We start from the raw sequence: 20,906 nt of genomic DNA, 5'->3' as shown, positions 1-20,906 counted from the left end.
CTGACCTTAACCTGATCAAACATCCCTGGGAAGACCTCAAAATTGTAGTCCACCACTGCTCCCCAAATAACCTGGCACAGCTTGGCAATTTTGCGAGGAGAAATTGGCAAATCTCGCTGCATCACATTGTGCAAAGCCAATAGAGACATCCATAAAGACCACTGGCTGTAATAGATGCGAGAGATGGTTCAATTAAGTTCTGAGCATAGCAGGAATAAATACTTTTGAATTGCTGACACTTCAGATTTTGAGTTTTTAGTTTTTCATGTTTTGCAATTGACCCTGTTTTTTGGGCTCTACTGTGAAAAAAGGAGCATGTGATTCAGTAATAAAAATTGTCAGTTAACTTAATCAAAATCCCTGGTTGTAATCCTTATTTATGTGAAAAAAGGGTTGGGGCTGAATACTTTCACGAAGCACTGTATGTACAGGTGTAATGAAAAACTTGCAGCAGCATCACAGGAACATAGCACTATATAAGCAGCATTCACAAGAAAAACAGAAACTTAAGTTATACACAACTTCACAAGAAAAAACAGTAGAAAAAAATCAAAGTCCATTGTCATACAAGGTGATGTGTGTTGTCTTAGTGTTGCAATGATGATTATGCTTTTTCTGGTTGGTTCAATGACCAAATGATTGAGGGGAAATAACTGTTCTTGAACCTGATGGTATGGAGCTTCTGTCACTCTTTCTCATTGATAGCTTCAAAAAGATGGCATAGCCCAGATGGTAGGGACTTTTGGATGTTGCTGCCTTGAAGCAGTGCCTTCTATGGATAATACTGATTTTAGGATGGGATGTGCTCATGATGTATTAGGTAAAGTCGTGCAACTTATTACATTCCTGACCATTTGAGTTACTATATCAGACTATGATGCAACAGTTAGGATACTTCCAACAGTACATCTGTAGAAGTTTGTTAGGGTTCAATGACAAGCCAAACCTCCTTATCCTCCTAAGAAAGTAAAGATGCTGGCACGCTTATGATTGTATCTATATGCTGGACCCAGGACAGGTCATCCAATAAGTTAATGCCCAGAAATGTAAAGCTGCTGACTCCCCTGCGTTCCCCCAATGTAGACTGGCCCTTCTTCACCTTTCTGAAGTCAACAATCAACTGTTTAGTTTTGCTGATGTTGAGCAAGATGTTGTTGTGCTACTGTTCAACCATTACTGGATCTTGCTCCAGTAAGCTGATTGTCATCTGTGTGTTGACAAATTTGACGGTGGCATTAGTGCTGTGCTTAGCCACACAGATCCATGTATAGATTATGTTGATCATCAGTGAAGGTGAGTCGTTGTTACAAATCCTCAGTGACTGAGATTTGCCAGTAACAAAGTTGAATGTACAGAAGGAAATATGGAAGCCTGAAGCTTGATGAATTTGGGTGGGCTGATTGTGTTGTACACCAAGCATCATTGATGAATAGCAGCCTGATGTACAAGTTCCTGGTCTCCAGATGGTCTAGAGCAGAGTAAAGAGCCATAGAAATCACATCTGCTGTTCATCTGTTGTGGCAGTAGGCAAATTGGAGCAGATCCAGGCTATTTCTGAGGCAACGGTTGATTCGTCCCATAACCTACCTTTTGAAGCACTTCATTACAGTTGATGTAACTACTACCAAACAGTAGACATTGAGCCAGATCATCTAGCTCTTCCTGGGTGCCAAAACATTATGTGCAATTTTGAAGCAAACAGAACCTCAAACTGCAGAAACAAGAGTTTGAATATATCCATAAGTATTCCAGACAGTTAGTTTACACAGATCTTTAGTATTCAGCCGGGTATAACATCTATTCAATATCATCACAAAGTCGATTGCAAGTTATTTATTGGCTGTTCATTAGGTTTTTAATTTCATTACAATTAAGACTATAGTTTCAGAGAAGATCCTTGATAGCTCAGTGTTCCGAATGCTGTGTTAAACTAAATTGGCTAAAATTATCCTGCAGATTTTTTTCTGGAGTGAAAAGAAGAAAACCACCCGACATAGCTTCTCATTACTAGGTGACCCCTTGTTATCCTCCTCAAGGCCATTCCAGTATTGTACTATTATACACTATCTAGACTCTTGAAGACTCATCATTTGGACAGTTACTTGAGGGATTATATTTCTGTGGAATATAACATGAAATAGGAGAAAGACTTTATGGTGAGATCTTGGCAATAAATTAATCCAGTCTTTTATACAAGTCATGACAATGGGCATCGTAAAGTTGATAAACAGAAATCTGCCTTCAGTGGCTTGAAATTAAGTTGATCTTTAAAATGCTTGGGGAACAGATGTTCTTACAAAGAATCCATATAAGATAGCCTGGGAGAAGCTGTCTGATAGTATGAAATTAGTTTAAGACAACATCAGAATGGCTGTGAGAACATTGTTATAAAATAAGATTTCAAATTGTACGCTGTTGGTATATGATGACATGCTACAGATTACTATATTGTTTTTTTTAAGTACGCATCATCTTCATAAAGAATCATTGCTTTTGCGTTTTATTTCCAATAGTGCCTTGAATTTCTTGGCCTCGGGTTGGCACCTTTGGCAATATATCAAGACTGGAATTATGCCCTATCTACGATGTTCTGCTTTGTTCTTTCACTATCTTAATGGTGTCCCAGTACCAGTTGAATTGCAAGGTAATTTTTGGAGTTTTATTTTGTTGGTGTTAGGGTTAGGTCTGGAAACCAAGTTTTTCATTTGGGTATTATGGATAAACAGTACTAAATTATTTTGCATATTAAGCTGAAGTATGTACTGTTAACATTTTCTCCAAGCTTTAGGTTTTGTGCTCTAAATGAAATAGATTTAACCAAAAAGACAAATGCGGATTAGTTGGTATACGTATTTAAAGGGAGGATGAGGCAATTGTGGCTGACGGGGGAAGTCAAAAACAGCAAAAAGCAAGAGAGGGCATAAAATTTAACATAAATTAATGGGAAGTTAGAGGATTGGGAAGTTTTTAAAAACCAGCACAAGCAACTAAAAAAGCCATAAGGAGAGAGATGAAATATGAAGGTAAGCTAGCCAGTAATATAAGAGAGATATCAAAAGTTTTTTTCAGATACATGGAGTGAAAACAAGGCAAGAGTGGATATCAGACCTTTGGGAAATTACGCTGGAGAGATAGTAACGGTGGACAAAGAAATAGTAGGCGAACTTACTAAGTAATTTGCATCAGTCTTCATCGTGGAAGACACTAATAGTATGCCAGAAATTTGAGAGCATCAGAGAGCAAAAGTGAATGTAGTTGCTATTATTAGGGGGAAGTTGAAAGTTCTGAAGGTAAATAAGTCTCCTGACTGAGATAGACTACACATCAGGCTTCTGAAATAGCTAGCTGAAGAGATTGTGGAGATTAGTAATGATCTTTCAAAAATCACTAGATTCTGGAATCGTTCTGGAGGACTGGAAAATTGCAAATGTTACTCCACTCTTTAAGGCGAGAAGTATGCATAAAAAAGGAAATTATAGGCCAGTTAGCTTGTCTTCAGTGTTTGGGAAGATTTTGGAGCCCATTATTTAGGATAAGGTTTCAGGGTACTTGAAAACACATGATAAAATAGGCCTAGTTGTCTTAAGTGGAAATCTTTTGGAACCTTTTGTTGGAACAAGCAGAATGGTCAAAAGAGAGTCAGTGGATGTTGTTTGGATTTTCAGAAGGCCCTTGACAAGGTGCTGTACATTAAGCTGCCATGGTATTACAGGAATGGCAGGAGGCAAAGATGTGAAAATAAAGAAAGCCAATTCTGGTTGGCTGCCAGTAACGAATGGTGTTCCACAGAGGTCATTATTGAGACAGTTTCTTTTCAGATTATCCATCAGTGATCTGGATGACAGAATTGATGGCTTTTTGGCCAAGTCTGCAGATGATACAAAGAAATGTGGAAGTGCAGAAGGACTTATAGACACATTAAGGGAATGGGAGAAGAAGTGATAGATGGAATATGGTTCAGGGTAGTGTGTGGTCATGCACTTTAGTAGAAGGAATAAAGGCATAAACTATTTTCTAAACAGAGAAAATTCAAACATTAGAGGTACAAAGGGTCTTGGGAGTTCTTGTGCAGGATTCCATAAAGGTTAACATTGCAGGTTCATTCGATGATAAGGAAGGCAGATGCAATGTTTGCATTTATTTCAAGATGACTAGAATATAGGAGCAAGGATGTAAGGTATTGGTCAGACTACACTTCAAGTATTATGAACAATTTTTGATCCCTTATCTAAGAAAAGTTGTGCTGGCATTTGAAAGGATCAGGGGTTCATGAAAATGATTCCAGGAATGAAAGAGTTAACATATCAGGAACATTTGATGGCTCTGGGCCTGTACTCGATGGAGTTTAGAAGAATGAGAGGGAATCTCATTGAAACCTATTGAATATTGATAGGTCTAGATAGAAATGATGTGGAGAGGATGTTACCTATAGCGGGTGAGTCTAATGACCAGAGAGCACAGCCTCAGAATAGGGGGACAACCATTTAGAACAGAGATGAGAGGAATTTCTTTAGCCAGAGGATGGTGAATCTGAGGAATTCATTGCCACGAATGGCTGTAGAGGCCAAGTCACTGAGTATATTTAAAGCAGAGGTTGATACATTCTTGATTATTTGACACATCAAGGTTGTGGGGAGAAGGCAAGAGAATAGGGTTCAGAGGAATAATAAATCAGCCGTGATGGAATGGTGGAGCAGAATCCGTAGGTCAAATGGCCTAATTCTACTCCTTTGTTTTATAGTCTTCTGGTCTTTTAGCCCAATAGGATAGCTGCCTTGAGTGCAACCTATTACTTGTTACAGTGCCTTGTAAATGTATTCAGTCCCCACCCCTTTGTTCCCTTAAATGAGTATTGCAACCAGGGCTTTTGATCAATTTAATTGACAAATTTTGTTTGTGAATCACATGCTCCTTTCACAGTAGAACCCAAAAAGAGGGTAAGTTGTAAAGGATAAAAAACTAAAAATTCAGAAACTGAGATGTCAGTAGTTCAAATGTATTCATTCTCCCTTTGCTCAGTACTCAGTTGAACTACCTCTCACAGCTATTACAGTCAGTAGTCTTTTTGCACAATGTGATGCAGCAGGATTGGCCCTTTTCTCCTTGCAAAGTTGCTCAAACTGTGCCAGATTATTTGGGGAGTGGCAGTGGGCAGCAGCTTTGAGCACTTGCCAGAGATGGTCGATTGGGTTAAGGTCAGGACCGAGCTACTCAAGGACAACAATTTTCTTCATTTGAAGCTACTTCAAGGTTGCTCTGGCAGTGTGCTTTGGGTTGTTGTCCTGAGTAAAGACTAGCTTCCTCTCCAGTTTAAGTTCTCTGTCAGTCTAACAGGTTTATATCCAGGATCTCTCTGTACTTGGCAGCATTCATTCTCTCATCAATCTTGACCAGATTTCCAGTCTCTGCTGCTGAAAAGTATCCCCATAGCATACTTAGTAGGGATGGTGATACCTGACTGATGCATAGTATTATATTTTTACGCCACATGTGCTGTTTAGTATTCAGGCCAAAAAGCTTTACTTTAGTTGTCCACCCATTAAACCTTCTTCCACGTAGAGTTTAAGAATAGGACAGCACAGAAGCAGTCTCTTTGGCCCATCTAGTCCATGCCTACTCCCATCGACCTGCACCAGGATCATAGCCCTCCATACCCCTACTATCCATGTACTTACGTAAACTTCTCTTAAACTTTGAAATAGAGTTTGCATGCACCAATCGCACTGGCATATCGTTCCACATGCTCATGGCCCTCTGAGTGAAGAAGGTTCCCATTAAACTTTACACCTTTCACTCTTAACCCATGATGTTTATTTGTAGTCCCACCCAACCTCAATGGGAAAAGCTTGCTTTCATTTACCCTACCTATATCCCTCATAATATTTTGTATACCTCAATCAATTCTCCCTTCAATCTTCTACATTACAAGAAATAAAATCCAAACTGGTTCAGTCTTTCCTGATAACTCTGGTCCTCCAGGCCCAACAGCATCCCTGTAAATTTTCTCTGTACCCTTTCAAACTTGTATACATCTTTTCTGTAGGTAGGGACCAAACTTGCATTCAGTACTCCAAATTAGGCCTCACCAACATCTTGTACAACTTCAACATAACATCCTGTACTCAAGGATTAATACTCATAAATTAAGTATTAACTATGAAGACCAGTGTACTATAAGCTTTCTTTATAACCTAATCTTCTTGTGACTCCACTTTCAATGAATTCTGGACCTCTATTCCCAGATCACTTTGTTCTACAGCATTCCTCAATTTGCTGCTGTTCACTGTGTAAGATTCCATCTGCCCTTCTTTTTATCCCATTTTTCTAGCTAGTCTGGATTCCGCTGCTAGCCATGATGGTCTTCCTTATTGTCTGCTACACCCCCAGTCTTGCTGTCTTCTGCAAATTAGCTGATCCAGTTAACCACATTATCATCAAGATCGTCAATATAGATGACAAACACAACAGATCCAGCACCAATCTCTGCAGCAATCCACTAATCAGAGAGGCAGCCATCTACTACCACTCTCTGGCTTCTCCCACAAAGCCAATGTCTAATCCAGTTTACTACCTCATCTTGAATGCTGAGCAACTGAACCTCCTTGACCAATCTCCTATGTGGGACCTTGTCAAATGCCTTCCTAAAATCCATGTAGACAACATCCACTACCTTGCGTCCATCAACTTTCCTGGTAACTTCCTCAAAAAAACTCTATAGGTTGGTTAGTTGCAACCTACCACGCACGAAGCCATGCTGACTATCCTTAATCAGTCCATGACTAATCAGATATTCATATATTTTGTCCCTTTGAATAAATTACAATAACTTTCCCACAACTGATATCACGCTCACTGGCCTATAATTACCTGGTTTATTTTTAGAACCGTTCGTGAACAACAGGACGACATTGGCTATCCTTCATCCTCCGGAACCTCACCTGTTGCTGAGGATGATTGAACTATCTCAGCCAGAGCCCAGGCAATTTCTGCACTTGCCTACCACAGAGTCTAAGAGAACACCTTGTCATGCCCTGGAGATTTATCCACCTATTTTGCCTCAGGACAGCAAACACCTCCTCCTGTGTAATCTGTATAGGGTCCATGAAATTGATGCACTTTGTCTCACTTCTGTAGACTTTGTGTCCTCTCCTGAGTAAATACAGATGCAAAAACGTCATGCCTCCTTTTAGCCTTCCTGATGTCTTTCTCTTGCATTTTTTATACTCCATAAGCACCTTATTTATTCCTACTTGTCTATACCTCCAATATACCTCCTTTTCTTTCTTAACCTGGGCCTCAATATATCTTGAAAACCAAGGTTCCCTAAATCTGCTATCTTTACCTCTTATCTGACAGGCACATAAAAACCTTGTTCGCTCAAAATTTCATTTTTGAAGGCCTCCCACTTTCCAAGTACAACTTTTCCAGAAAACAGCCTGTCCCAATCCACACTTGCTGGATCCTTTCTGATACTATCAAAATTGGCTTTTCTCCTAGTTCTTGCATATTTACTTTGAAATTAATGGCATTATGATCACTAGATTCAAAGTGTTCTACACAAACATCTGTCACCTGCCCTGCCTCATTCCCTAATAGCAGATCAGGTGTCATACATTTTCTTGTTGGGACTTCTATGTACTGATTAAGGAAGCTCTCCTGAACACATTTGACATACTCTATCACATCTAGTCCTTTCACAGTATGGGAGTCCCGGTCAATGGGTGGGAAGTTAAAATCACCTACTATAATAACTTTATTTTTCTTGCAACCCGTCTGCTTTCTCTGCACAAATGTGTTCATCTCAATCCCTCAGATTGTTGGGTGGTCCGCAGTATAGCCCCATTAGCGTGTATATGCCTTTCTTATTCCACAGTTCCAACGAGTTTTCCGGTCTGTACTGACTCAGCACTGCTGTGACATTTTCCCTGATTTGTAACACCACCCCTCCTCCTTTAATCCCTCTCACCCTGTCTCGTGTAAAACAACAAAACCCCAGAATATTGAGCTGCCAGTTCTGCCACTCCGGTCACCAAGTTTCACTAATGGCTACAATATCATAATTCCATGAACTCATCTGCCTTTCCTACGGTACTTCTTGCTTTGAAATATATGCAGCTCAGGGCATTAGTTGCAACATGATCAATCTTTTGATTCCTGACTTTGTCTGAGGTCTTAACAATATCTCTCCACAACCTCTCCACTGTCTGTTCTGACATTGTGGTTCCCATCCCCCTGCAACTCTAATCTTAACCCCCTCCCCATGCAGTACTAGCAAACCTTCTTGCTAGGATATTAAAAGGCAAACACGAGGAAATCTGCAGATGCTGGAAATTCAAACAACACACACAAAATGCTGGTGGAACACAGCAGGCCAGGCAGCATCTATAGGAGAAGCACTGTCGACGTTTCGGACTCCTGTCGAAGGGTCTCGGCCGGAAACGTCAACAGTGCTTCTCCTATAGATGCTGCCTGGCCTGCTGTGTTCCACCAGCATTTTGTGTGTGTTTGAATATTACTCTCCTAGTTTGGGTGCAAGCTGTCCCTTCTGTACATATCGCACCTTCCCTGGAAGAGAGCCCAATGATCCAAAAATCTTATGCTGTCCCTCCTACTCCAACTCTTTAGCCAAGTGTTGAACTGTATAATTATCCTAGTTCTGGCCTCACTAGCACATGGCACAAGTAGCAATACTGAGATAACAAGCCTGGACATCTTGTCCTTTAACTTAGTATCTAATTCCCTGAATCACCTTGTAGAACCTCGTCATTCTTCCTTCCCATGTCATTGGTACCTACATGGACACTAAAGAATGCTCACCTTCCCTCTTAAGCATGCTGAGGATTCAATCCAGGTTGTTCTTGACCCTGGCAAAATACCATCCAGGAATCTCGTTTTCTGACACAGAACCTTTTTTCTGTTCCCCTAACTAATGAATCCCCTACCACCACAGCTCGCCTCTTCTCCCCCTTCCCTTCTGAGTCACAGAGCCAGACCCAGTTCCTGTGACCTAACTGCTGTGACCTTCCTCGGCTCTGTCTTCCAGCAATAGTAGTATACCTATTGTTGAGGGAAATGACCACAGAGTACTCTGCAATGGCTATTTTATCCCTTTCCTGTTCCTGACTGTCACCCAGTTTCCTGTGTCCTGCACTTTGCATGTAACAACCTCTCTGTACATCCTTTCTATCACCTCCTCAGCCTCTCAACTGATCGGAAGTTCATCCAGCTCTAGCTCCAACTCCTTAAAGTGGAGGGTTAGAAGCTGCAGCTGGATGCACTTCTTGCAGGTGAGGTTGTCAGGGACACTGGAGGTCTGCCTGCCTTCCTATCTCCTGCAAAAGGAACATTCAACTATCCTGACTGCCTTCCCTACTGTTCTGAGCAAATATGAAGAAGGAAAAACAATAAACTGTGGGTTAAAAATATACCTACAACTTTTCACTTGCTGTCACATATCTTTCCAATGTCTTCTTTGTGATGCTTTACAACATCTTTATGGGCAAAGATATGCCTTTTTTTTAAGCCAGGGCTGTTGCTTTGCCACTCTTCCATAAATACCCTTTTTGTGTAAGGTCTTGGATATTGTCGAGCCATGAACTTCATCTCCAGTTGCAGCCACCGACTTCTGCAGCTCACTCAGAGTGACTGTTGCTGTTACAGTAGCCTCTCTGATAAGAGTCATTCTTCTCCAGTGACTTAAGTTTGGAGGGGTGGGTTGACCTAGGAAGTGTGGCTGTTGTTCCTTACTTTTTCTATTTTTTCGTGATGAACTCTACTGACCTCCGAAGAATGTTCAGTGCCTTTGAGATAGTCTTGTACCTTTCCCCAGATTTGTGCTTCTCTATTGTCATTTCCCTGACTTGTCTTAAATGTTCTTTTGTCTTCATTTTGGTTTGATTTGTTGAAAATCTGCCATACTGTTGGACCTTAGAGATAAGGAGTATTTATTATGAATTCATTGAAAACAGGTGATTCTCCAATTTTCTACATCAACAAATTGGGTGAGTTGGTAAGGTAATGTACAGTATTGTACCTGAGAAAAGTAAGCAAAGGGAATGAATACTTTTTCAGCCTCACAATTTTGATTTTTAATGTTTTGTAAATTGTTGCCAGGTTTTTAAATGTTTCTTTTGATTTAACATATAATGCACAATGTTTTGTAGATTAGCTCAAATATCCTACTTAAATATATTTCAAATTTAGAAAATAAGACAGTAAAATGTGGAAATATTTGTGGGCGATGAATACATTTTCAAGGCATTATACATTCTGAAACTTCAGTCCTATTATACATTCATAAGATCTCTATGTTCACAAAATCAGTGGAGCCGCTGGAATATGTGTCTGGTGGTGGGTTCTTCCTGGAGCTATCAGAAGTTGCAAGGGATAATTAATCCATTGCATCCGGGTACTATAATTGAGCTCTCTCCTTGTTCTATCCAGGAAAGGCTGAAAGCAGAGGTGCAGAAAATAAATGAGCTGCAGTCAAGGCCTCTATCCACTGTGTTGGAGAGGAAACTAGGGCTAAGGAACAAGGAAGCCATCTCAGAAGCACCTATACAGATTTACATATTTTAGTGCTTATGGGTTGGTTCTCCTTGCTTAACTATGATATTTTGAAAAATCCTTTCCAGCAATAAATTTTGAATGAGCTTCTTTTAGAAAAATCCTGCAATTGCATCCATACCAAATTCAGAAGAACATAAATTTTCTCTTACTTTGTATATGTTGTTAAATTCTTGGTAGTTTTTCTTTTTCATTGCATTCATTTTATTTCAACTACTTTACCAATACTGTTAAGTATAGCATTTCATAGAACAAAAAAATGTCTAACATTTGAATCTGAGTGGAAAAATATTTTGAAATAATCTAAATTTTTTTATGTCTACTAGCTAAATTAATACAATTTCTCTTAATTAACAGAGAATGGACCACAGCACTTTGAACTACTATGTCGTTATCTTTCTCTGCCAATAAACCTAATGAGTTTATTCCAGACAAACAGTGATACTATTGAGCCATTGATGCAAAGGTAAGGCTCAAAAACCTGAACTTTCTATACAGTGAGGATATGCAAGAAATATTTGCTTCTACGTTGCATAAATCAAATGGTTCTGGTGTTGCCATTGCAAATGCTTTGATTAAGGAAACACATTCTTTATGCAGTATATTACTTCTAAAGTCTGCTGTTTTTAATAAACTGATCAATTCATTTTTTCAAAGGACAATGTGATCAGCTGTCTCTTGATATCAACAGTTAGTAAGTTTAATAAGTAACTTCTTGAAAAAGAGTGGATAGTTACCATGGTAGACAAGAGAAAGGAGCTAAGGTTGCAATCAGGTCAGCTTTACTATTATTAAATAGTATAATAGGCCTAGGCTCATTCATTAGCCTAATTGCAAATATTTAATGGGGTTCCATTGATTCTATTAATATTTTGTTGGAGGCTAACATCTCAATATAACTTTGAATTTGTAGGTGGTGTGGAGCTGCAGAAGTGCAGAGTTTTGTGAAAGGGGAGAGAACAGCTGTTAGGTAGGTGATTTTGTGATAATTCATTTTCTACGTTGACATTAATTCTTCAAATTTACTGTTTGCAAAATATTAACAGTTTCAATTCCCTTCTCCACTATCCCATCCTTTCCACTTTGCTATTTCTAGTTATCCTAGAGAGTCAAATAAATTGATAGACCTTCCTGATGATTACAGCTGCCTTATAAACCAGGCATCCTGTTTTATGTGAGTAAATTAAATACTTTCCAAATTCTAATTATTTGCATTTAACATTGATCTAATTTTTAATTAATGGCTAGTAGTTTATTCAATGTAAACACATCCATCTTTGTTTTAATGCTTGCAAAGATTAAAGAACAAGAATTGTGTACATATTTCAGTTTTTAAATCTTATATTCAAGTCAGTGAACACTTATGATCAGGGGAATGTATGGCAAAACGATGTTCTTGACTCTATGTAGTTTCTCAAAGCTATTTTCAGCCATGATTTGTCTTTCTTCTTTAGAATGCTAATCCATTGTTTATTTTTGTAGTTCTAATGCATGTACAATACCAATGATTTGAGGGTCGCCAATAAATGCTGGCATTCGCATCCTCATTTCCAATTGTCATTGGGAAAAGTGATTAAAATGGTAGAAAGGTTTCGTACTAAATCCACTGATTGCAATAAATCTGGTATAGCTAATAGAGCTCCTGCCTTACAGTACCAGCGACCAGGGTGAATCCTTGCTTCTGGTACTGTCTATGGAGTTTGCACATTCTTGCTGTAACCACAAGGATTTTGTTTGGGTGCTCTGTTTTCCTCCTGCATCCCGAAGATGTGGTGGTGGGGTGGGGGGGGGGGGGGAATTCATGGAGTTGTATAACATGCCAGAAGTAAATAATGTGAAAAGGTAGCCAGATTTTCCAATATATGAGGGTTGAGTCCCTCTGTTGGTTAGGGACAACCATGATATTACGTGCTAGCTCTCGGGCAGTATGAGAACAGGAGAGCAAGCTGTCGCCCGTGCAAAAGGCGCCATCTATCTATGCAGCTGATGAATCCAAAGTAACAGCAATACCATTTGACACCAGTGGCATCGCAGGAATTACTCCTGAAGCCTTCCCCATAAGTGGGTACAACCATAAGATGGTGATGGTTTGAGATCAGAGTTTTCCTTCTCCTAAATAAGCTGTCAACCACAGCTGATAAACTCCATCCGCCTGAAGTGACTGGTTTTAAGGCATCAGTAACCCACCTTTGCCGCTTCTCCTGTCAGTAGAAACGGTTCCACCACACTTAGTAGCTAAGCCCCTTCTCTCTCCCTGACTATGACAACTTGAAAGCACCTCCCCAATATATGTGAACTTGAAAATAGTTCCTAATGTTGAACAGAAAGGAAGCAGTGGGGGGTGGTGCTGAAGAAAAGTGAAACACTGATTTCACAGGGGATGTCACCAGCTTCATTTAGAAAACCACACATTTTTCAGGATAACCACAAGTATCAAGGCCCCCATATTTTCTGACCAAGTCCTGCCGGCTGTTTCCCTGCTGTGCTTTTCTGCTGAATTATCCATCTTACTGAGATTTCAAAGTAGGTTTACTATCAAAGAATGTTTAAATTGTACAACCTTGAGAATTGTTTGTGACAGGCAGCCACAAAGCAAGAAACCCAAAAGAATACAATTTTAAAAAATGAAAACCAACACCCATTCCACAAAGAAAAAGGGGTAAAAAAACACAAAGGGTGCAAACAGTAGAACCGAGTGACAACATTCCTGAGATCCGAACCCTGGAGTAGGTACAGAGCCTTGGTATCAGTCCATCGTGGTGGACACGGAGCACAATAACTGAGGACAGTCTTCATTGCCCCAGTGCCACGGAGAGAGGAATGAACCTCATGGGAGAGTGAGCAGAATCGGCTCTTGCCTCCAATCCCAACACCCTGTCTTTCCAGTAGATCTGGATTTAGAAGCCTGTTGATTTTGGAGGGGTGCTACATTTCCTAATTTTAATATACTTATAAATATTTGGGTGAATTTGTTGTTTGAAAATAGTTTCCTTTTTGAATGTCTTCATTAAAATAAGTTACGCAATATCAAATTACATTGCTCTGGTACAGATTTACATTTTGTGAGCTTTTTTCTCCCTTCCTCTCTTTGAAAGACCATTCAAAGTTTTGAGCAGATTTAGTTGCACTCATCAACTATGAACAGAGGTGATGTAATGAAGAATTGTAAGATAACACTAAAATATTGACATTTGTTTTGCTCATGATTACAATGCAAGGTTTTCCTTTTCTCTTTGCAATAATAAACAGATGTCCAAAATCTGGTGGCGATAAAAGTCGTGCACCAACTCTTTGCTTGGTGTGTGGAGGAATGCTTTGTTCTCAGAGCTATTGCTGTCAGACAGAGCTAGAAGGTGAAGACGTTGGTGCTTGCACTGCTCATACCTATACTTGCGGTTGTGGAGTTGGAATTTTTTTGCGGTGAGTTTGAATCTTATTGCCATAAACCTTTAGAACTAGAGTCTTAGCTAGGTCCACAAATGGCACTTGTGACCATTATATAAATCATAGTTGATGTGTTCATCAGTAAACCCGGAACTGAACATGGCTGAGTGACTATAGAGAATGAGTTCTAGAAATATTTCCTGTTCCATTGGATTTTCATCCTTAGCTGACTTTCAACACTTATCCTGAATAAGATTATTAGATTCTTGATCAAGAAACTAGATTAAAATGGTCACCTGATTTCTTTTTCCCTGAGTCAAAACAAAATGATGTATTTGTACTCTTGTGTATTCACAGAGTTCGAGAAAGTCAGGTCCTCTTTCTAGCTGGAAAAACAAAAGGATGCTTTTATCCACCACCCTACCTTGATGATTATGGAGAGACAGATCAAGGACTTAGGTAAACAGTTTAAAATATTTATTCTTCCAAAAACAGGAAATGCATTTCAGTGAAAGAGTACAAATTAGTTGAGATTTTATATTCAACCCAGTGACATGTAGAAATGTTAATTCCATGCTGTTTGCTTTTACTGTAATGGCAGAAGAATATCAGATTCTAAACCTATTTGAATTTTTGGGGAGCTTGTTCTTACTAATTAGTGCAAAAATGTATTTGTAATGGTTGATGAAATTTGAGTACCTTTAATTCCAGTGTATAAGCCGACCCCCCATTTTCAAGGTTAAAAAAGTGACTTTTTCATGTTACCTTTGTCTAAGCTGACCCCTTTTGTAGAGGTTTTTGATTTAACCAGAAAAGATCACAAGATCTCACATGCCGGTACTCAGCTTTGTCAGATCCAGAACCTGGAGATTTTGTGAACCAGTCCCTGCTAAGAAAATAAGAGCGTTATAAGTGAATTCTTAATAAATAAATCAGGGAGGGAAGTTTTGGATTAGGTTCCCAATGGTAAAGAATCCTCTGAAGTGTAACCGCCATGAAACCATTTAACGCCCACTGTAATCTCGTTAAAACATAACACGGGGTGGCGGGATCAGTACGTGTACTCAGTATTGAGTTTGCAACCACCATGTACAAAAGATTAAATCGAATGTGATATGATGCTGGCTTCAAGCTGAAGGTTGTTGATTTTGCTAAAGGAATGAATAATTCTGCAGCTGCTAAGATGTTTAGTGTAAATGAGAAACAAGTGAGAGAGTGGAGAAAGGCAGAGGACACGCTGAGGGAAATGCCAAAGACAAATGTGCAAACCGCGGGAAAACATGCCAGTGGCCAGAACTCGAAGAAAAAGTTTTAGAGTGGGTGAATCACCAGCAATCGTCTGGATACATCGTTACCAGAGAAATGATTCGAGTTCAAGCGTTTAAGTGGGCTGAAAAACAGTGAAGTCAGCAAAAATTTCAAAGCTACGCGAAGTTGGTGCTCCTGATTTATGAATAGAAGTGATCTTGTGTTGAGACAAAAAAACAAGGATTGCTCAGAAAATTCCCATGGGGTGTTGTTTACATTCACGAATGCTGCTGGATGGACGAAGTGGGTTAAAGAGGTTTGGCGTTGATGTCCCAAAGGTTTCAGGATGGAAAACTACTTGTCTGGGACATGTTCAAAATGCACTTGTCAGGTGAGACAAAAGCAGCATTGAAAGCTGAAAATATGGACATTGCAGTCATCCCCAGTGGTTTGACGTCTGTGCTCCAGCCACGAGATGTGAGTTTAAACAAACCATTCAAAGAATTCATGCATCGACAGTGGAACCAATTTGACTCAAAAACAGCCAATACGACCTGTCTTCCGTGTATTCATTTTTCCAAAGTTGGCACCCTCTGTATAAGCTGACCCTCTAATTTCAGGACCAAAATTTAGGGCCAAATTCTTGGCTTATACACCGGAATTTATGGTATTTTGAATATAGTGGACATATACAGTATGAGAAAGCATTATTTAGAATAATTTATATATATTTTCCACAACAGCTTCAATGTGATGAACATTCCACGCAATACAATTGTTTGTTCCTTAAACAGGTTCTTGGTCGACTAGTGTTGTAGGAAAGGTTGATGTTAAAAGTGAAACCTTATATGAACTATATTTTACAGGCGAGGAAACCCCCTTCATCTGTGCAAAGAACGATACAGAAAACTACAAAAACTATGGCAACAGCATAGCATTACAGAAGAGATTGGTCGTGCACAAGAAGCGAATCAAACACTAGTTGGCATTGACTGGCAGCACTTGTGATTTGTTTTCAATAGAACTGTAGACACTCGGCACATCTGAAGCAAAAAAAAAACTTTCAAGGGAAGTCGGAGGATCAGGTTAGATGAAATACACCTCAGGCTACCCATTTTTGGAATACTTGCTCCTGAATTACAGTAACTTCAAATGTTGCATAATTTTTCACCTGTCATTAAGAAAATGTGGATCGCATGTGAAGTGCATTATTTTAGATGTCATTTGCTTTATTTGCACTTAAAGTCTCCTCGACAGTGAAGCATTTTGGGTAATAAAGCCCACATTTTCAAAAGAGCTGAATTTTTTTTTTTTGAATCCAAATTATTTATCAGGTTTTGGACTAATACAATATTGACATCCAAAGTGTGTTTCTGTGCTCTATATAGTCAGTGGTGTTTAATGAACAATGTCAGGTCAAGTGAGAAATAGGTTGCTGGACTTCAAATGGAACCTTTTATTTTAGTTCTTTCTTCCCCTCTTTATCATGTTTTCTTTAGTAGGATAAATCAATTTGCACCAATTTGTTAAAATGCATTTTAAGGTGTGCATCTGCTTTCAGTCAACTTATCTAAAACTGAGCATATGTAAATGTTCCCTCCATTGGAAAAAAGTTAGTTGTCACTTCAGGATAAGAATCTTACTATTTAATAGTTTATGGAAAATGTTCTAAATGCATTTGAAGGATCTATAGAGCTATTTTATAACTTGCATTTTATAATTATTTTAAAAATAGCCTCATTATTGAAGAGGTCACTGAAATCAGGGTAGTTGATAGAAAATTTTAGTGACAATTAATCATCTTAAAATATTATTATTAGGAATGATGGTAGGTGAAGAGAAAATGGTTCCATTTTTAATTTTTTTTTAACTTTGTGTATGTAAAGCATTCCATTAATAAGTATTTGCTTATGAGGAATGGATGAAGTCTGGTTTACCAGTTAGAGACAACTAGCAACAACTACCGTGTAAAACTCTAATTCCTTTGTTCTTTTGTTGGAGTAGATAATGAATTATTTCAGGTATTGCTTTCTAGAAAACTATCAGAATGAAATAAACTGAAAATGGGTCATATAAGTGGTATTTTCCTGGGAGGGGAGGGGGGGGTTGTTGGAAAGTGGCAGAACATTCAGCATACCTTTAAGCATTTTATCCCATCGGTATCACCAGTACAAGATTTTATCATCTGTTATGATAGTTTAGTAAAATGAGGAAATGGATTGTGTTATACCTTTTTAAAATACTCATTCAAGCAGACTATGGCAGACTGTGCGTGTGTTTAAAAATTTAACTTCTAATTTGCACTTCTATGCCTTTGTATACTAGGATAAATGATTTAGCATGCAAATATGCCATGTGCCATTTTAATCTAACTTCATAATTGTAAAGTTAAATGGTTAAAAGATAAGCCATTATCAAACAGAGGAAGACCTTTAATCATCTTGTGTTTATCAGTACTTAAGGTGATGAGGAACCTGACATATTTGTCTAACCCAGAGTGATATTTCGTAGTTTTATTGAATTAAGTGATATTCCTGAGATGTAGTAAAATGGGAAGGAGGAAAAATCAGTACTGCCTTTTAATAGGTAATGCCTGATGACCATGTTTCAGCACAAAATATGTGATTACTCTTCAACAACACTGCTTAGAACCATCCTAAAATAAAGAAGACACAAATCCATTCTTGACTGAAATACAGTGCAATAATAAATAATTTTGTTTTAATGAATAAGGATTCACAAAGGTTACAGAAACATAGAATTTAAACTATTTTATTTATTTAGCGCTGCAGGGCTGAGTAAGCCCTTCTAGCCCTTTGAATCACACTGTCCCAGCAAACCCCAGTTAACCCTAACCTAACCAGGGGACAATTGCAATGACCAGTTAACCTACCCGTTATGTCTTTGGTCTGTGGGAGGAAACTGGGAGACCCAGAGAAAGCCCAAGCATTCCATGGGGAGAAAATAAAGAGACGCCTTACAGAACAGCACTGAAATTCAACTCCTAACTCTGGAACGCCCCAAGCTGTAATAGCTAACTGCTATGCTACCGTGGCACCCAAAATCAGAAAATTTGTTCCAGAGAGATCATTTGTTTTCCATCATATCTCAAGTAAGTTCTTATTTATTTAATGCTGTAAACTTCAGGCATGATACCTTGATTGTGTACCTTTCATAACCCTTGCTCTTTCCATCCTGGCTATCATTCTTTCAGCAGATGGAAATGGATGAGAAAAACCATTTAGTTCCTGCACCTCAAAAGATACTGTTAGAATGACAGCAATTACTTCTGAAGAGTTTTTTTCATTTTCGTCCTGACTAAAACTCCATTTAATTTCTTGTTGCTCTGACATCGGATGCATTTCCTGTTGGTTTGATCATGTAATCCAAAGTCGTGGATTTGCAGTTTGGTTTTCTCATTTATTGATACCAATCATCTAATATACATTCTCAATTTTATTCAAGCTTGAAGAGCTCAAGTATCTCCAGTCGATGCTGAGAAATCAGCCTTTGAATGCTAAAGAGTACTTCCCTTTACTTTTCAGTCTTCCCCCTTGCTTTCGAGTCCTGAAGAAGGGTCTCAGTTTGGGGTGAATTTCTAAAGTGTTGTTGCCGTTATTTATTTTTTGCCTTACCTTATAAATTTTAAAGAGGAACCATTTTTCATTTATTGTTTTGATTAGTGCCTACTGGAAAATGGAGGCATTTATCAGGCAAGGCTTTTTATGGCTGCGTTGATGAAGTTGGAGTATTATACAGTGCTTGAAATGAAAATGTGATTTAAAATATTAGACTCCACACGTTAATTTGGTGCATTTTGAGATTTACTGTATTAAGTTTTGAGGATGTTTTTGCCTTTTTTCTTGTATCATCATTGCTTCATCCAGAGCTGATTGCCTTTCAAGTAATGCTTTTTCTCTTGTTGAAGTTGATCTCACGCTGCTAAGAATTCCAGCTTCGCTAAGTCTATACCAGCTGCAAAAATATTTGATTCCATTCAGTCAATGACAGGGTGCAGAAAAAAGATTTAACAGTGACTTCATAAGTATGTGAAATAAACAAACTTTGTGTGTATGAAGCAGTAGATGCAATCTAACTTGCAATATTATATCTTTTGCAAATGGATGTATTCTTATTTTGAATGGCATCAAAGAATAAAAATTTTAGTTTGTGAATAAACATGAAATTTCACAGGTGCTGCAATTTGAATATAACACACAGGGTGGCGAACCTATGACAGGTGTGCCTAAGATGGCACGCCCATAAAATTTTATTGACACACCGCATGCAGTGCCAGCCCTTAATTCTTTAAAGCCCACCCATAATAAAAGGATGCATAATAATTATCTTTACTGCTGTATGAAGCACCAATGATTTTTTACAGTCTGAGAGTAGTGAGATGTTTTCACAGGAAATGTCTCTCACCAGCTGAGCGCCAGCTTAGCCGGTTGTGAAAACACGTGACATGGGATGATACATTTTGAACTCAGTATGCATCAATATTTGGATAGTAAATGATTGCAATAACAATTCTACTTAAAATTGTTACTTTTCAATTATCTTTTTAAAATATTAATAATTTTAACAGGTTTTCTAAAATGCTTCATTTATTTCAATCTGTCTCTGCTATAATTTTATTAATAGTAGAACAATGAATACATGTAAATAGGTAACCTGAATCATCATTTTTTTCCTTAATGTCCATAATTATTGTTACTAATTCATTATTCAATGATCATCTCTGCACCAAATTACCATATCACATGAATTTTTAGAAGATTATCGCCAATTTGGGCACACGTTCTCAAAAAGGTTCACCACTCCTGAAAGGATGTACCTGGTCTTCCAGAAAATTTATTTTCATTTGACTTAAATGCAGTTTACTGTGAGAGTGAGATCATTTTCCTTTGCATACCCTTGGCTGAAGCTGATGTGGATCTACTATAGACAAAAAGCCTAACAAAAGCCCAATATAGTAAATTTAAATGTTTTAATTTTAAAGTAATGTACATAATTTGCTGAAACAGAAAGCACACCCATTTCTTCCTTTCACTTGTCCTGTTAATACCTTAAATTGACCACATTCTCACGTATTGTGCAATTTTCGCTCATGGAAACATTTAGCATGCATTTACATTCACTGTAGAAATGTTTATAAAAACAAATACTTTAGATATTTGGGAGAATTCTTGTAATAAATGGGCTGTTAATATATGTTGAATTCATGTATAATTGGTACTATGTACTATATGTAAAAAGCTGAAGATTCAAATAAATGCTTTAGGTGTTGAAAATCTTTGTCTCTGTTCATAATGGATAAACCTTCCAAATGGGTATTTGTCTCACAAAATTTTTGTTGATTTTTATCTTCATGGACTTTATTCAGGTAAAGTTATTTTCTACTGAGTTATAACTTTAGCTGTAAAGAAAAATCAGGCCAAGGATTGCATTTTTGATAACCCATGAAATTGAATTTTTAAAAATGAATTAAAGTTAATTTAGGCTTCCTTTAATGTAAAGAGTTTGAAATGCCAGTTTAAACAAGTACTGGCTGGTATCCATGGAAATGTGAACGTGAGTCAACCAACATCTTTAGGGAAGAGAATGGTGTTAAGATAGCAAACTAGTGTGGTTTGTATCTGTTTTCCTATCTAAGTAAATTTTCAAGTCATTTGCCATAGCTTAATGTTTTTTTCAAGGGACGGTTA

At 38.2% G+C, this 20,906-nt stretch overlaps 1 protein-coding gene across 5 annotated transcripts in view; it reads left to right on the top strand.

Moving 5' to 3' along the window:
* The window catches only part of ubr2 (ubiquitin protein ligase E3 component n-recognin 2), a 229,502-nt gene extending 209,010 nt beyond the window's left edge, over positions 1–20,492 (top strand). For all 5 annotated transcript variants that reach the window (XM_073050723.1, XM_073050721.1, XM_073050719.1 and 2 more), the window contains 7 exons: positions 2,514–2,644; positions 10,924–11,032; positions 11,480–11,536; positions 11,663–11,740; positions 13,816–13,986; positions 14,308–14,409; positions 16,065–20,492. In XM_073050723.1, coding sequence (XP_072906824.1) covers positions 2,514–2,644; positions 10,924–11,032; positions 11,480–11,536; positions 11,663–11,740; positions 13,816–13,986; positions 14,308–14,409; positions 16,065–16,206 — 790 coding nt within the window. In that variant the 3' untranslated portion in view covers positions 16,207–20,492. The remainder of the gene's footprint in view (positions 1–2,513; positions 2,645–10,923; positions 11,033–11,479; positions 11,537–11,662; positions 11,741–13,815; positions 13,987–14,307; positions 14,410–16,064) is intronic.
* The last annotated feature ends 414 nt before the right edge of the window (positions 20,493–20,906 follow it).

Source organism: Hemitrygon akajei, chromosome 7 (assembly GCF_048418815.1).
Source record: "Hemitrygon akajei chromosome 7, sHemAka1.3, whole genome shotgun sequence".
In the NCBI taxonomy this organism is placed as follows: domain Eukaryota; kingdom Metazoa; phylum Chordata; class Chondrichthyes; order Myliobatiformes; family Dasyatidae; genus Hemitrygon; species Hemitrygon akajei.
Note: the sequence above shows the minus strand (reverse complement) of the source record. Positions and strands in the feature narration are given on the sequence as shown.